The 18551-nt window shown below is 35.4% G+C and overlaps 2 protein-coding genes across 5 annotated transcripts in view; one reads left to right on the top strand and one right to left on the bottom strand.

Annotated features, from left to right (window-relative positions):
• Positions 1-12901, bottom strand: part of LOC141453606 (nucleosome assembly protein 1-like 1-A) — a 51222-nt gene extending 38321 nt beyond the window's left edge. The window contains exon 1 of one of the 2 annotated variants that reach the window (XM_074127028.1): positions 12879-12901. In XM_074127028.1, coding sequence (XP_073983129.1) covers positions 12879-12886 — 8 coding nt within the window. In that variant the 5' untranslated portion in view covers positions 12887-12901. Of the gene's footprint in view, positions 1-6224; positions 6404-12878 lie in introns of those variants that run through there. The other variant, XM_074127031.1, reaches the window with a different exon arrangement.
• Positions 1-18551, top strand: part of LOC141453595 (guanylate cyclase 32E) — a 126580-nt gene that overhangs the window by 101256 nt on the left and 6773 nt on the right. For all 3 annotated transcript variants that reach the window (XM_074126992.1, XM_074126991.1, XM_074126993.1), the window contains 12 exons: positions 3991-4113; positions 4276-4456; positions 6621-6698; positions 6818-7062; positions 11939-12084; positions 14290-14428; positions 14764-14854; positions 14958-15142; positions 15707-15886; positions 16001-16105; positions 18190-18261; positions 18354-18549. In XM_074126992.1, coding sequence (XP_073983093.1) covers positions 3991-4113; positions 4276-4456; positions 6621-6698; positions 6818-7062; positions 11939-12084; positions 14290-14428; positions 14764-14854; positions 14958-15142; positions 15707-15886; positions 16001-16105; positions 18190-18261; positions 18354-18549 — 1741 coding nt within the window. The remainder of the gene's footprint in view (positions 1-3990; positions 4114-4275; positions 4457-6620; positions 6699-6817; positions 7063-11938; positions 12085-14289; positions 14429-14763; positions 14855-14957; positions 15143-15706; positions 15887-16000; positions 16106-18189; positions 18262-18353; positions 18550-18551) is intronic.

The raw sequence follows: 18551 nt of genomic DNA, 5'->3' as shown, positions 1-18551 counted from the left end.
TGTATTGCGGTACTAGTCTAGGCCTTGGATTTTATTTAATGTGTTAATATGAGGGATTTATAGTAAAGTATGTTAGGCAGTTATAGGCTAGACCCGCAAAGCTAAGATGTATTGCGGTACTAGTCTAGGCCTTGCATTTTATTTAATGTGTTAATCTGAGGAATTTATAGTAAAGTATGTTAGGCAGTTATAGGCTAGACCCGCAAAGCTAAGATGTATTGCGGTACTAGTCTAGGCCTTGCATTTTATTTAATGTGTTAATATGAGGAATTTATAGTAAAGTATGTTTGCTAGTCGTCTCCGTCAACGGCACCTAATTGGGTAGTTGGACGTAAAGCCCGCCTGAAAAAATAGGCAATTATTTTACTTTTTCCTTATCTACCTATATTTGTTACAATTATTAGCATCACTTATTCAATTAATATATTATTTAACAATAATTAATTCACACCTGAATGAACTCGATATAATTCCATGTTTCTCCTTGAATTCGCGCGCCCCTCCGCCAGATTTTACCATTCATTAACAATTTAAATAACGTACGTACACATCATGTAACCCCTCCCTCACTCAGTACTGACTGTACTGTAATGGCAGATGTACGAGTAATGTAAATAAAGGTTGCATTACTCCTAGAGGTACCAATTAATTTAGGAAAATTTAAGAGGAAAATTATTGAAAATCTCAGAAAAATTAAAAATCAATTCAGCAAAATGATATTTCCAGTTTAGTGATTTTGAAGGTATGGGATATATATATATATTTTTTTTTAAGATACGTACTTTGTAAACACAATATGTACACAAATACCACTTTTTCTAAAACCCATTTTTCCAGGTTCATATGACCTTAAATAAATAAGCCATTTATTGAGCTTTATAAAAATTTAAAGTTTTTAACAAGTAATACAGCTTTAATTAATTAGCTCAAATCAGCCGGTAAGACTGAGGCCTCTTCTTAATGAAGGTTAACGGATACACAAACTAAACATATTAACATATTAATATTACATTGACAAACAACAATATAACGTAATACAAAACTTAACGTATTAATATTACACTCATTTTATATAATATATACTATAATATTTTACTTTTATAATTATTAATTGATTATTAGATACTTTTACTTAATTATTCTTTTTGTTCAAGAGGTTACTCTAAGAGCTGCCATTTCTTTCAGTAACTAAGTTCTCCCACTCTTGTCTGTTCCTAGAGCAGTTCATCCAATTTGCTGTGCCACCCCTCATCTTAAATTCCGAGTCCCATCGAAGTTTTGGTCTATCCACTTTCCTTAATCTGTCTCTTGGATACCAGCTGATTATTTCTGTGGGGACCATCTTCCATCTTCTCTTCTGCTAATGTGGCCTGCCCAATTAGATTTCAGTTTCCAAACCCGTTTCACCAATATCTGAAATGCCTGATTGTGCTCTTATCCAGCTGTTCCTCTTTTTATCCTTCAAGGAAATATTCAGCGCTATCCTCTCCACTTTTCCTTACGGCGACCCTTAATTTTTCTACAATGTCTTCTCTTTTTTTTAATATCGCAAGGTTCGCAACCGTAGGTTATGGACGGAAAAACACACTTCATAAGTACTTTTTCTTTTTATTTCAATTGGGAGATTTTTGCATTTCATCGGAGTGTATAGTATTTTCTTAAGGATGCCCAACGTAATTGGATTCTTCTCAATATTTCTTTCTTCTGACCTTCTAGTCATATGACCTTGAAACCGGATATTTATCCCAGTATTTACTCGGAAATACGAAAATTTGTCCATGAACGCAACACTTCCTTTAGAGTAAGTGTTAAGTGAATTCCGCCAATAGTAGATCAACGTCACTTTATTAAATAATTGATCATCAAACATGCACAAATGAACAATTAATTGTATTGTCTAAATAAAACATAATTAACATGTCCAGTTCAAGTTTCTATAACACAATTAATTAATTTTACTAGAGCCCAATTAGTGAAGATTTATCTACCTGGTTAAGTAGCCAACCGTTATGACACCCAACCTCTCTCTCCTTAGGGAGACGTAATTTTAGTTAAATGTGGTGGTGCCAGCACTGGTCCACTTCCTCATTTTCTTAGTTTAAAAATAATTGAATGTTCTTGAAAAAAAAATGAAAAAGTGCTAAAAAAGTTATTTAGGATCAATACGAGATGAGGCTAGTAAATGAGGAGACAGATGCTGTAAAACATTTTAGTTTAAATTTATACATATTTAGTTATTATCACCTTCCATATACACCCCTCCGGTATCACTACAACGCTCCATGCGAATTTACCATTGTTCAGAAACAGTGCTGGAAGTCTTTTTCTGTCTGAGCTCCTGCATGACGCGTGCCGCTTTTTCTTTCAAAGCTTCAACTGACTGCTGAAATCCTGTTCCTTTTAATGTAGATTTGACTTTGGTGGGAACAGATCTAAAGTCACATGGGGCGGTCAGGTCAGGCGAATAAGGCGGATGGCCTAGAAACTGGGATGTTGTACTTGGCTGGGAAACGTCTTGTGACAGACAATGCAGTGTGAGCCGTCGGCGCGTTGTCTTGATGGAGAACCCCGTGTGACTTGTTTTTCCACCAATCGGGTCGTTTTTTTTCCTTACTCTTTCACAGAGTTGAGCAAGCACCTCACCGGTAGTAATGTTGATTAATTATAATCGTTATTTTCATCCGTTTTGGACGTGGAAGGGCGACCTTAACCACAAACGCTTGAACCACTCAAAAACTCGCGCACGTGAGAGAAACAATTCGTTGCAAGAACAACAAACGGTGCTGCCTAACTCCGTGAGGTTGCTAAAACACAGCTTACATATCAATCCACCAGACAATCTTGCATCTCTTTTTGCGGGTAACTTTTAATTTAAAAGAGTCAACTTGTAGTGCATTAAATAAATAACAATAAAATCACTATTTACATGTAGATAAAATTCAATAAATATACAACTAACATATAAATAAATAAATAAATATATATAAAAACAACAATGAGGGGAATGCCCAGTCAATATAAAAGACATACATATTGACCTCGTCACTAATCCATAATTACACAGTCACCTTAGGATTTAAGCACCGTAGATATGGTGATGCAGAATTCCCAAGGAGTCCAAAATAATTGACTCAGCAAGATTGTGGAGGCCGGTAGAGTAAAAACCCATCTCTCTCGCAAAATCAACCGTAAGCCTTGGCAGGGTTCCCCGGGCTCCGAACCAAAGGCCCATCACCCTATACTCCCTCTCACCGAACTCCTCGCGGAACTTTTCTTTGACATTCATCGCCACAAAACTTCTTTTAATAAAAGATAAGTTTCAGTAGCGGTTTTATTAAGTTTTGATGTGAAATTTCACGACAATTCCGTTGCTCTACTAGATTTGTGGTATCATGTTTTTCGGGCAAAACGAAACTAACACCTCTTACACAAACCAGACAGGTTCCGGTCAGACAGATTTCTCTACAAACACGTGAGGCGCTGCAATCGAAAGAGAGAAGGCTTTTACGCTGCACAGCTGTCAGTCGTTAGGATTTGGCGCATGCATAGTTCTTCTGTAGCAGCATCAGTCACGTTATTTAACAGCCACACCTCGTATTATACCGATTAACTGTAATCAAATAACGTTGAATGAAACGTGACGACATAGGTACCCAGAAGTTACTAAAAATCAATGTTCCGCTGGAGGGGGGGGGGTGAGAGAGAAACAAAATTGATGAGGTCAAACAAACATTGGGTGAAGTGCTTTAAAGAAGCTCAGGAAGATTCAGTGAAGCCGCAGCATCGCAGCGAATTATTAAGTTGCGGACCCGAAATTTTTTGTTAAACATTGCATACACATAAATATTAAGAAGCATACAATATACTGTAATAAAAGGCATTATTTTATCATAGACACAACTCACTAAGAACTCTGCACAAGATAAAAACAGTAAATCTACAGAAGAATTCCTAGACCAATGTTAATTGTCATTTATTCCTTGTCAACAGTACTGCACCAATCATGAGACCAGCAACAAATTGCTGTTCCCTACATTTGCCAGGACACGGCCGCCAGACACACAGATCTCAAAATCGGTTGCCGCAGTATTGCTAGCCTTTAACTGGACTCAGGTAACGTAGACTGTATGTTGCTATTCGATCTGATAACAATAAAATACCATTTATCGATTTTGATTACGTTAATCATCTACAAAAAAACAAAACCTCCAAGATATATTGTGAATCTACCCAGTATGGGGAGCCATCTCCTATTCTAATAATAATGATTTCCAGGTGACATTCCTGTATCGAAATTCATCCGACCTGACAACCATTGCTGAAACTATAAAACAGGTGCTGAACAGCGTGGGCATTATAGTTACCAACAGCCATACTTGGAAAGATTTCTACCATCATGGTTATACAGAAAATCCATTCTACGAACTAATACAACGAACTTATAAACAAACTAGAAGTGAGTTGTCTATGGTTTTCTATTTTGATAAAAAAGATTTTTGTTGCATACTGTTTTATGTCATACTACTTGTGATTAAGAAACTTTCAAAGAGGAACAAAGATGGATATCCAGGCACCCTGATGAAATCTCACAAAGTCCAGATTGTGACACTATTGCACATCTACGAGGGTCGTTTGAAAAGTCCGTGCAAAGTCAGAGAGATAGCACCACTGGCGCGAATCGAGGTTATGTTTAGTTAGTAGCATCTCTTGGAAGAACACACGCCAAGTTTCAGCCAGATCGGTCTATTTCTTTGTGTTTGGCATTCGTTTGAATCGAGGAAGTCGAGTGATTTTCAAAAAATGGACGAAAAAGAATTTCGTGTGTTGATTAAACACTAATTTATGAAAGGCAAAACGCCTCAGGAGACTAAAGAGAAGCTTGATAAACATTATGGTGACTCTGCACCTTCGATTAGAACAGTTTATAAGTGGTTTCAAAATTTTCGGAGTGGCCATATGGGCACAAGTGACGCTGAACGTTCTGGACGCCCTGTTGAGGTTACTACTCCAGAAATCATTGATAAAATCCATGATATGGTGATGGATGACAGAAGAGTGGAAGGTGCGTGAGATTGCTAGTGCTGTGGGCATCTCGAATGAACGGGTACATAATATTTTGCATCAACATTTGGACATGACAAAGCTATTCGCAAGCTGGGTGCCGCGATTGCTCACGCTTGACCAAAAACGAAATCGTGTGAAGTGCGTGCAAGGACGGTTTGCAGCTGTTCCAGAAGAATCCGCAGGACTTTAAGCATCGTTTCGTCACTGTGGATGAAACATGGATACATCACTACACTCCTGAGACCAAAGAACAATCTAAACAATGGGTTACCAAGGGGGAATCTGCGCCAAAAAAAAGGCGAAGACCGTTCCTTCGGCCGGAAAGATTATGGCGACTGTTTTTTGGGATTCGCAAGGAATAATCCTCATCGACTATCTGGAAAATGGTAAAACTATTACAGGTGCATATTATTCATCGTTATTGGACCGTTTGAAAACTGAGCTGCAAGAAAAAACGCCCACGATTGGCCCACAAAAAAAGTCCTTTTCCATCACGACAACGCACCAGCTCACACCTCAGCAGTTGTGGTCGCAAAATTAATGGAAATAGGGTTCCAACTCGTTTCACATCCCCCCTATTCTCCAGACTTGGCTCCCTCGGACTACTATTTGTTCCCCAATATGAAGAAATGGCTGGCGGGAAAAAGATTTTATTCAAACGAGGAGGTGATTGCAGAAACGAATGGCTATTTTTCAGACTTGGACAAATCCTATTATTCGGAAGGGATCAACAAACTAGAGCAGCGTTGGACGAAGTGTATAAGCCTAAAAGGAGACTATGTTGAAAAATAAAAAAGGTTTACCCCAAAAAATTAAGTAGTTTTTATTTTTGCACGGACTTTTCAAACGACCCTCGTAGTTAGCTGTTTCTATTAGGTTGTAATACTAACAAAATTTGGTGTATTTTATAGTAAACTGTAAATATCTTAATCAATTTAAAATTAAATATATTTTAATGCCAAAGATAGATACCTTTTATTTTGAAAAGATTTTAGTTTTTTTGACGTCTTTAAATTTGCTATCATATGGAGGCAAACCAAAAAACCAAATGATAACAAAATCGGGGGATACAGTTTGGCATTATAGTTTCGAATCTATCGTCTACATCCAAAATTAAATTAGACCACTTTCTATCACACACAAAAAAATCAAAAACTTACCTCTTATTTCCTAATGTGCTTCCCAATTATATGTCTAACATTAATATTTTTTTTTAAACTAGTTTTGTCCTATTTATTGTTTAATTAATAAAAACAGTAAACAAATTACATGCAAATGGTTTGTTTTATAACTTTTTAAAAATTCAGAACTGGCCAAAATACATTCAAATAGAGTTACTTTTAGCTCAAAAATATCTATAACCTTCCCTTGGCGGAATGTGCGATGTTTTGAAAATTCACCACAAGGTACCAGCACTTATTGACTAAACAAAGTGTAGTTACCTAGTGGCTGAATCGAGAACTATAATTCGCTTGTGTTTATGATCTAACCGTAATTAAAAGGAAATCAACTTATTATCAGTTATTATTTTATAGGATATTAAATTTATGTTTCAGTTTATGTAATTCTTGGCGAGGATGATGAACATTTGGGCCTTATGGTGGCACTGGAAGAGAGTAATCTTTTGGACAATGGTAAGGAACTCCTTTTCTTTCAATAATTTGCTCAAGATCAATTATTCATATTCGGCTGTCCATTTTGAAAACTTAGTCGAATCTAAAACTAGATATTCCAATCATTTCATCATTTCCAGGAGAATACTGGGTAGTCGGCGTAGACATAGTACAATACGACGAGAATGACCCCACCAAATATCTAAGAGGATTACTGCAGAAAAAAAACGAACCGATCTATCGAAACGCATTTCGTTCATATTTAGGAGTGGCACCAAGGCCTCCCATCAACATAACCAATTTTGCTGTCCAAGTGAACAAATACATGGAGGAATCACCGTTTAACTTTTCTAACCCTATCGGCCACCTTGGAGGCGTCAAAGTGGTTTGTAGCCTTCTTCAGATAATTTGTTTTATTATTATTATATAAAGTAAATCTATCAAAAGGGAAGGGATTAGCTATGCGGTTAGCGTATTGAATTCCCACGCGGAGGTCCCGGGTACGAATCCCCAGCTGCTGACCCTTAGATTTTCTCTTCCTAGGAGCTTCTTACAGCTCACTGTCCGGAGGCCGGCAGTGCACTGAAAAAAACTCCGGGCGCCAATAACCTCCTCAGATGTTGACGCGCCTTAAATCATTGAAAAAAAAAAAATCTATCAAATTTTTCAGACTAAAATGAGCGCCCCCCCTACAATTTGTTTATATAAAGACCTGATGTTTATTTCTCACTTATAAGAGGTTAGTTTATCCTTTAGTTGTTCCCTTTGTTTGAATAATTTTTTATGGATATGAATGACTTTTGAGTGTTGCATTTTTAATCTTCTTAAGTTTTTGTTTTATCTTAGAAAATGCCGTTATTATTATTTTTTTTATTATAAATGTTTTATTGTAAAATAAGATTAAACAATTATTTCCATAAACATACTAAATCACCCAACTTTATTAATAGTTTGGTAATTATATTATGCCAACACAGGCTTTTACAACCCAAAAGAACAATCAAAGAAACTTAATAAACAAACTCCTCCATTACATGCATAAATATACCTGTAATTTCAGTGCAATTCCTTCAGACAACTATTGTTGGAAAGTGATGCATCCTAGAATTAATAGCGGGCAATACAATTCTTTCTAGAGGGTAATTTCGCTGATCTTCCCTTGTCTAAATTTATATGCGTGTTTTACAAAAGGATGCGAGCGCAGACCAGTTTTTACCATTGATTAATTCTAAACATTGTTCGCTTGTGATGATCAAATGCCATTATTATTATTAAACGTCAGTGGAAAGGAAAAAATCCCTACGTTATCCAAAGCCCCTGCAGGCACACCTAGCTACCGCTCACAGGGAAAGCAATTAGATCGATTCCCAAGGCCAGAGCCATCTAAGATTCACACCATCCCAAACTCTTTCCTAGTTAACAGTCTAGTTCTCACTCAAGGATTCCCAAACAGAAAACTATCCTAATACAATAGACTCTCAGAAATCCGGATCGGCCTAGTCCGGACTCTCGGTAGTCCGGATCGATGATCTTGAATTTAAAAAAATAAAATTTCTTGCAAATAAAAGCGACAAAACGTTCGATTTGATCTAAGGTAACATAATATGCATGGCACGCAAATAGCCCGCATTATACAAATGTTATGTACAAGTAGTTTGCATCGTCCGGCGCTCTGTGTTTCAGTAACATTGACGAGGCAGTTCAATGAAATCGATGGAGGGGAGTTTAAAAACGAAGAAAATAAAGTGGAAAAAGAAAATATTCTTTCACAGTTAATTACAGTACTACTGTACGAGGGTCGTTTGAAAAGTCCGTGCAAAGTCAGAGAGATAGCACCACTGGCGCGAATCGAGGTTATGTTTAGTTAGTAGCATCTCTTGGAAGAACACACACCAAGTTTCAGCCAGATCGGTCTATTTCTTTGTGTTTGGCATTCGTTTGAATCGAGGAAGTCGAGTGATTTTCAAAAAATGGACGAAAAAGAATTTCGTGTGTTGATTAAACACTACTTTATGAAAGGCAAAACGCCTCAGGAGACTAAAGAGAAGCTTGATAAACATTATGGTGACTCTGCACCTCCGATTAGAACAGTTTATAAGTGGTTTCAAAATTTTCGGACTGGCCATATGGGCACAAGTGACGCTGAACGTCACCTGTTGAGGTTACTACTCCAGAAATCATTGATAAAATCCATGATATGGTGATGGATGACAGAAGAGTGAAGGTGCGTGTGATTGTTAGTGCTGTGGGCATCTCGAATGAACGGGTACATAATATTTTGCATCAACATCTGGACATGACAAAGCTATCCGCAAGATGGGTGCCGCGATTGCTCACGCTTGACCAAAAACGAAATCGTGTGAAGTGTTGCAAGGACGGTTTGCAGCTGTTCCAAAAGAATCCGCAGGACTTTAAGCGTCGTTTCGTCACTGTGGATGAAACATGGATACATCACTACACTCCTCAGACCAAAGAACAATCTAAACAATGGGTTACCATGGGGGAATCTGCGCCAAAAAAAGGCGAAGACCTTTCCTTCGGCCGGAAAGATTATGGCGACTGTCTTTTGGGATTCGCAAGGAATAATCCTCATCGACTATCTGGAAAAGGGTAAAACTATTACAGGTGCATATTATTCATCGTTTTTGGACCGTTTGAAAACTGAGCTGCAAGAAAAAACGCCCACGATTGGCCCACAAAAAAAGTCCTTTTCCATCACAACAACGCACCAGCTCCACACCTCAGCAGTTGTGGTCGCAAAATTAATGGAAATGGGGTTCCAACTCGTTTCACATCCCCCCCCCCCCTATTCTCCAGACTTGGCTCCCTCGGACTACTATTTGTTCCCCAATATGAAGAAATGGCTGGCGGGAAAAAGATTTTTATTCAAACGAGGAGGTGATTGCAGAAACGAATGGCTATTTTTCAGACTTGGACAAATCCTATTATTCGGAAGGGATCAACAAACTAGAGCAGCGTTGGACGAAGTGTATAAGCCTAAAAGGAGACTATGTTGAAACATAAAAAAGGTTTACCCCCAAAAATTAAGTAGTTTTTATTTTTGCACGGACTTTACAAACGACCCTCGTACAATATAATACAGAACAGCAGCTTACTGTTAATAAACGTTAACACATACAGTATTGTCATAATTGTAAGCCATAAAGACGAAAATCATCAATCATGCTAACCTCCAGGAAATCCGGACCGGCCGTCCGCCACAAAAGACCGGATTTCTGAGAGTCTACTGTACCTGAATTCGAAAAATATGGTACTTTTTTTTTCTGAGGCTCTCAGATCAAGTAACAAGTAATAACACACAGAAATCTAATCAAGAAACATTTCAATTTTCAAACATTAGCAGAAAACCTAACGAGAAATCTTCAAAAAGAAAATAGCAAACCTGCAGGAGATATCAGTAAGCGCCGATTAATGTCAGTAGTATGCAACAGAATGGCATTAAAGTGAAAAAGAAAAAAGGTCAAAAATGAAGTCCAAAAATTGGTCTCTTGATTTCCAGAAGGGTGGATATGGACCAGTAAAACGTCCAGAAAAAAATACAAGATTATCTGCATTTAATACTATAGACTATAGAGGTCTAAATGTGGGAGACACAGTTAAAAAAAAAAAAAAATAGTGGAAGCCTTCAAAGTTTCAAGAGGATTGAAGAAGAGGATTAGTCCTACTGGAAAGCAGCTTATTCCAGTTTCAGGTTCAGCAACTGGGTAGCACTGGAACCAGGTTTACAATGATGGAGTCTGGAAGAAAATGTCGGGAGATGACTACATAGTTTAATCGGTTTAGATTGCAGAAAAGCCTGCTTAAGCCTGCATGGAATTTATTGGTTGTCAAGACAATATTTTTTGTTTTGATTATCTTTATTGGGTATTTTATTATTATTTTTAAAAAAGATAATGATAATTTTATGAAAATTATACGTTTTTAAAATTATGCGTCTACAGCTTAAATTCAGGGACAGAACTTGCCGCAGTAACGTTAGATAACTATGAATTCATCTGTTATAGAATGCTAATTCCAATAATTACGAGGGTCGTTTGAAAAGTCCGTGCAAAAATAAAAACTACTTAATTTTTGGGGGTAAACCTTTTTTATGTTTCAACATAGTCTCCTTTTAGGCTTATACACTTCGTCCAACGCTGCTCTAGTTTGTTGATCCCTTCCGAATAATAGGATTTGTCCAAGTCTGAAAAATAGCCATTCGTTTCTGCAATCACCTCCTCGTTTGAATAAAAATCTTTTTCCCGCCAGCCATTTCTTCATATTGGGGAACAAATAGTAGTCCGAGGGAGCCAAGTCTGGAGAATAGGGGGGATGTGAAACGAGTTGGAACCCCATTTCCATTAATTTTGCGACCACAACTGCTGAGGTGTGAGCTGGTGCGTTGTCGTGATGGAAAAGGACTTTTTTGTGGGCCAATCGTGGGCGTTTTTCTTGCAGCTCGGTTTTCAAACGGTCCAAAAACGATGAATAATATACACCTGTAATAGTTTTACCCTTTTCCAGATAGTCGATGAGGATTATTCCTTGCGAATCCCAAAAGACAGTCGCCATAATCTTTCCGGCCGAAGGAACGGTCTTCGCCTTTTTTGGCGCAGATTCCCCCTTGGTAACCCATTGTTTAGTTTGTTCTTTGGTCTCAGGAGTGTAGTGATGTATCCATGTTTCATCCACAGTGACGACACGACGCTTAAAGTCCTGCGGATTCTTCTGGAACAGCTGCAAACCGTCCTGGCAACACTTCACACGATTTCGTTTTTGGTCAAGCGTGAACAATCGCGGCACCCATCTTGCGGATAGCTTTGTCATGTCCAAATGTTGATGCAAAATATTATGTACCCGTTCATTCGAGATGCCCACAGCATTAGCAATCTCACGCACCTTCACTCTTCTGTCATCCATCACCAAATCATAACCTCGATACGCGCCAGTAGTGCTATCTCTCTGACTTTGCACGGACTTTTCAAACGACCCTCGTAATTACTTTGCATTTGAGTTTTATAATAACTGAAAGGTAATAATTACTTTTTGATATAAAATAATTTTTATTTGAATAATAAAGGTGGTGTGATGGCGATTTATTTCAATTAGGAATATTCTCTCAAAAAGGATCAAGTTCAAATTTAAGAAAAAAGAAAAAAATGCATCTGTAGGACATTTTCTTTACAATAGCTAAATATTAATGAAATTGTTGGATTACAGCAATAATCGTTGTTACCAATACAGAAGAGGTATATGTGCAGATAAAGGCCGAAGCTGTATATTTGTACGACGCAGTGAGGTTGTATGCCTCCGTTGTATTGGAACTAATGGCCAACGGGCTGGACCATAAGAATGGAACTCTTATCATCAATAGACTCCTGGGAAAACACTATCATAGTGCTATGGGGTAAGTACTATTGTGATTAAGTAAAATTAGAAATTAATCCAGAAAGTTCTAAGATAATAGAATAAATGTAAATCTCCAGTTTCACTGGAATCTGTCAAGTTTTCACATTTTGGAACAAAAAAAAAAACGAGTCGTTTATTTGATATTTTTTTTTTTTAAAAATGCGGCAGGCGTTTCCTAATCTGTGGCATGAGTTTTCTAAAGAGTTGCTGGTTGGTGGTACACGAAAAATAATCATTAATGGCGGACATAAAAACGTTTTTTCCCAATAATACACAAAAATTATTTTAAACAAACCATATTATTGCAGAAAAAGTTGTTAATATGTACAAGTAATAAGGTTAGTCTGTCTCAAGATATGCGAGAAAATATAATAGAAAAATTAACAAGGAATAAAATTGTCTTCATGGAGTATTTTCCCAAAACCCGAAAACACAAATGATAATTGGATTTCAAACCCCTCTACTAGAATTAGAATTGCTCATTAGAATGCTTATATCACAGATCAAATATTTCTATAATAAAACAAGGAATATTTGCACTAAACTGATTTAAATAAACTAAATAAAATTATGTTTAATATATTTCGGTATTCTCAAAATTTATTACAAAATGTTAAGTCAACAATATTTAAATAAATTCATTTCTTTTCAAGTTATAAGAATTCTTTCTGAAATAAGATTTGAGTGGCACTTAAGTTATTAAATTTAAAATCAATAATGTAGTTTTTACAATCAAACCCAAAGTTCCATTGTTTAATGTATAATAAGAACGAGCTGGAAACATTAATTTACCTGTTCATCAGCTGCCCTGTCTAAGAAAGTTTTAGAATCCCACTCCATATAAACAAATATAATAATCCTAAAGAAGAATTTTGTAAATTAATTAATAATTTTGAAGAGGAAATTATGTTCGCAGTTTTTAACTATTTAAAAAAAGTTGTAAAACTAAGATCTTACACTTTACAAAGTTTATAAAGTGAACATGAACTTGGAACTCCTTTGTAACAGATACATTGTTCCTTTATACAAATAAAGATAATCATTATAACACTCGGAATAACAAAGTTCACGAAATATTATCGTATTTACGAAGTGGTACAATTTACCATGATGTGGTACGCGAGCCAAAAAAGATTGGGAAACGCTGCTGCAGTGTACTGTTTACTGTTACTTACTTTAACGCCTTTTCACCTGGAAATCTTGGCAACGAAATGTAAAAGAATGAGTACTCACTAGATGAAGAATCAACTATATATTCTTTGAACTACGACAATGTTTAAAATAAATAAGATGCTAGTCTTGTAGCCCCAGAAAACTTATAGGGTAAATGTTCAAATTATTCGATTATTTATGATGATATGAATGATAAAATAACAAAAGGAATAAGCAAATTCTAGCATTTACTTCAAGTTTGAGAATTAAAAAAAAAATGCTTTGAATGCTAATTCAAGTTTTTTTAAAAGTAAAAAATGACTTCACTTTGGATAATTGAAATCGTCTTGCTTCAAACAGATAATAGATTGAAATTCAATTTACCTACTTATTTTTCCATATATCGAAATTTCTGAATGATTTTTGTTTTATAGAAAAAAAAAGCTTCTTCTTAATTTGACGATGGACAACTCAACAATGTAGTTATATATGTATATAGTTTCGAATGCTGTTTGGGAAAAACATTTTTTTTGAAAATAAATATACTATAAGTTACTTTTTAAACCAGGATGAATGTGACACCGAGAAATGGTGATAGAGATTATCAATAGCTAATACATTTATTAAGTCAGAGTATTTATGTTTGTTTAACTGCTATAATATAAAAAACCTTCTACGGTTATAACCACAAACGCTTGTAATATTGCATTTTCCTGCTATCTAAGGGCAGAATTTGGTACTAAAGTAATATAGCAACTAGCTACGATTAAACTTTTTCATTAAAATAATTTATGTTTAATATTAAATTCTACAATTTAAGGCTTTCAATTCAAAAAGTCCAATTTACTAAGCATTATACTGTGACTAATTATGAAAATCAATTGAAAGGATGGAAAAAACAATTTTTCTTTTTAATAATTCTTTATAAGAATGTTTTCTGTAAGGTTCCAGTACATTTCTTTCTTTGATATATTCCATACATTGGCCTTAAGATACCTTGCTAGAAATTACACCTCTCAAATCACTATCTATTAATATGTAATGTTCGTAGTTATATGGTGTACATGGATCGCAATGGTGACGCTGAAGGTAACTACACCCTGCTAGCCACACAAGAAGTAAGACCCGGCGATTTTGGCCTGTATCCAGTTGGCGGATTTTCCTACACCCGTTCAAGTCGTTGGTTACCTGTAAGTTTCAATCGTTTCAAGTAATAAAATTTAATAGTGATTTATAATATAATAGTAAGCATTTAGTGCATTTGGCGATATCTCCCGTTGTGTTACCTTCGAATAAAATGCAATAATTTTACAATAAATTTGAGAAGATACAAGGTAAGATTTTCAATAAGATACTGTTTGAAGTAAAACGTAAAATAATTTACAAAAAAAGGAAAGAAATATCCAAGTGTTGTTCATGACGGTCCAAATGAACAATAACTACAATTAAATATCAGATTATTGTATAATATAAAATAAAGTAGTAGTATAATATAAAGAAAACGATACAATTTTGTTCATTTCAGGAACTACATCTGACTAAAAACATAGACTGGGTCGGCGGAAGGGTACCAGTCGCAGTCCCACCTTGCGGATTTTCTGGCGAAAAATGTTTTAGTATGTGCATAAAGTTTTTCCTTTCGTATAATTTTTAAAAAAAACTGGAAAAACAACAACAACAAAAAAATTGTCTTCTGTTTTCTTTTATCCTCTCCGTTAGGTAGAACTATGGAAATCGTGGGTGGAATCACTGGTGCAGGATTGGCTGTGCTCATATTGTCCGCACTCATTGTCTACAGAAGCTGGAAGTATGAACAAGAACTGGACAGTCTAATCTGGAGATTAGATTTTAGGGATATAAAATTAAATGAAGATTTTTTTTCAAATGAACAGAAGGCAAATAGGGTTAGTGTTATTTTTTTTTAATTATTATTATTATTTATAATACGAACTTCAATGGCTGTTTGGTGGTATATATCCTGTTGTTGCTACCACCAATATTTTTGATTAAGAAGGTGTAGCACAATTAATAAAGGTTACCAGAGTAGCCAAAAACAGAAATGTTTATTTATTTAAAAAAGCACAAAAAATACGTTAATTTTATAAAAACGTAAGTAATCAAGTCCAGAACATTCGGTGCTCAAGCGGGAAAACTGTACAGTAACTCAGAAGGTTGATGTATGGTTACAAACCTGTAGCGTTGCCGCCACAGCTGGCTGGCATCTAAAAACATTTTCGATGCTTTTGACATCATTGGTGTTCTTCAGGATCTAGTTTGTGGAAATAGGGAGGATTGAAGGTTACAGGAAGAATGTTGGACATTTAAGAAAATTTATTTATTGATTGTATTGTCACGAAGGCCTAACATCCACTTATTCATCTTTTATTTATTTTTATTGCAATCATTCTTTAAAAATATTCCTTATTAAACAAAAAAAAATGAAATAAATATGAAAACTTTAATTCTAGATGACAAATCCCCTCATAAGAACCAGTCAAGTGTCACTCAGTTCGAATCCGGACGCTGATTTTCGATATTCTTCCATTTTAACACAAGTTGGTATTTACAAAGGAAGAGTACTCGCTGTGAAAAAGATTAATAAGAAATCAGTGGATATCTCTAGGAAAATGAAAAAAGAGCTTAAGCTGGTAAGTAATTTTAAGGCTTGCTTCAAGTTTAAGCGATTTTTCGTGGACCATCTTTGCCCTAGGAATAGATTTTTTAAGGCGCACCTTAAAAAAAAAAATTTTTTGTTATTTCAGGTGAGAGACTTGCGACATGACAATTTAAATTCTTTCATTGGCGCTTGCATAGATCCTCCAAACGTCTGCATAGTGACTGAATACTGTACAAGGGGCAGTCTCAAGGTAAATTGATTAACCAAAATTTGATGGTATTGCTGGCAAAAAAAAAATTGTGAATATATTAAGATACGGATCAAATTCTTGAATCTGAGTCTTTCTCTGGATGTAAATTCGTATTTTGAGCTCCTCTAATGTAGACCCACCTGTGATTCTTTATAAAATTATATGTGTCAAGACGAACACATACAAATAGCACTTTAGAGGAATACCTAACTAGCCCTCCTCTCTCTCAAAATGCCCAAAATCGATTGTTCCTAAAAACAATGTTTCAAAAATAAGTTATGGATCTAAGCTGAGAAATTGATTCAGAAAAAAAAAATCATTCTTAAAGAAATGCTTACTTCAGTTAACCGAAGATGACCAAAACATTCCAAATTTAGTAAAAATTGAGCTGTTATTTTTGAAAGTGGTATAAGTCCAATTTTTAAAAAAATGAGTTCATGGTAATTTCAGTAAGATATAGATACATTCAATGGAGTACGATTTTTTTTATAAAGTCAACAAAAGAATTTTGACTAGAAAATGTTATCACAAAAATATATTTTTGAAAGTGGAATAAGTCCATTTCTAATAATTATAATTAAAACAACTTTCTTATTGCAATTATTTTTGATTATTGCTACTTCAGTGTACGCTGCTCGTTAGCAGATATTGGGCTAACTGTAAAAGAAAAATAAGTTTAAAATATCTTTTTTTTTTGCTTTAAAGATCTTAACGAAGTAATTTTCATTTTTATATTTTTAATATAACTGAAATTATAAAAATTAAATAAACTTGCGTTATTCGTGTATTTAAATGTCTTCATTTTAATTATTGCTTTTTACATAAAAACCCATTTCAGTAAAGCTATAATGTCTATAAAAATATGGACTTAAAATTACTCCTGTTTTTATTTCTTGTAATATGTTATTTTTGAAAGTGGTATAAGTCCATTTGGAGCTAAAAAAAATTGTTTATTTTTTTAAGAATTGTAATAATTATTATTTCATAATAAAATTTAAAAGGTGTATAGTGTTAATAACAGCCCTTGAATAGATTAAGGTTTACGAATATTTTTAAATTAATTCAAATGCAAAACCTTAAATATCTCGATACATGGAAAAATGGACTTACGAGGGTCGTTTGAAAAGTCCGTGCAAAAATAAAAACTACTTAATTTTTTGGGGTAAACCTTTTTTATTTTTCAACATAGTCTCCTTTTAGGCTTATACACTTCGTCCAACGCTGCTCTAGTTTGTTGATCCCTTCCGAATAATAGGATTTGTCCAAGTCTGAAAAATAGCCATTCGTTTCTGCAATCACCTCCTCGTTTGAATCAAATCTTTTTCCCGCCAGCCATTTCTTCATATTGGGGAACAAATAGTAGTCCGAGGGAGCCAAGTCTGGAGAATAGGGGGGGGGGGATGTGAAACGAGTTGGAACCCTATTTCCATTAATTTTGCGACCACAACTACTGAGGTGTGAGCTGGTGCGTTGTCGTGATGGAAAAGGACTTTTCTGTGGGCCAATCGTGGGCGTTTTTTCTTGCAGCTCAGTTTTCAAACGGTCCAATAACGATGAATAATATGCACCTGTAATAGTTTTACCCTTTTCCAGATAGTCGATGAGGATTATTCCTTGCGAATCCCAAAAGACAGTCGCCATAATCTTTCCGGCCTTCGCCTTTTTTGGCGCAGATTCCCCCCTTGGTAACCCATTGTTTAGATTGTTCTTTGGTCTCAGGAGTGTAGTGATGTATCCATGTTTCATCCACAGTGACGAAACGACGCTTAAAGTCATGCGGATTCTACTGGAACAGCTGCAAACCGTCCTTGCAACACTTCACACGATTTCGTTTTTGGTCAAGCGTGAGAAAATCACTCGACTTCCTCGATTCAAACGAATGCCAAATACAAAGAAATAGACCGATCTGGCTGAAACTTGGTGTGTGTTCTTCCAAGAGATGCTACTAACTAAACATAACCTCGATACACGTCAGTAGTGCTATCTCTCTGACTTTGCACGGACTTTTCAAACGACCCTCGTATGTATACTACTTTCAAAAATAACAATTCAATTGTAAGATTTAAAGAAAATATTATTTTCAGGATATCTTAGAAAATGGTGGCGTGAAACTGAATAACATGTTTATTGCATCATTAGTAGGTGATATACTCAGAGTATGTGATGTTATTGATCTTTGATCTATGATTTAAATTATTAAATTCAAATTTTAAGCATTTTTTATTTTTTTTAAAATATTTTTTTTTAGGGTTTATCATTTCTACACGATTCCCAATTAAGATACCATGGTAATCTAAAATCAAGCAACTGTCTTGTAGACTCCAGATGGGTGGTTAAATTGGCTGATTTTGGTTTGACTGAACTTAAGAAAGGCAGCGATGATTACCAGCAAGCTTGGTCATTGAAACACGTGTGCGTTGCCTATGAAAAATGCACGTGTGAAGGT

This window comes from Rhodnius prolixus, unplaced genomic scaffold, assembly GCF_049639745.1.
Source record: "Rhodnius prolixus isolate KJV_2025 unplaced genomic scaffold, Rpr scaffold_3, whole genome shotgun sequence".
Taxonomy (NCBI): domain Eukaryota; kingdom Metazoa; phylum Arthropoda; class Insecta; order Hemiptera; family Reduviidae; genus Rhodnius; species Rhodnius prolixus.
The sequence above is the reverse complement of the archived record's forward strand: the minus strand, read 5'-3'. Positions and strand labels throughout refer to the sequence as shown.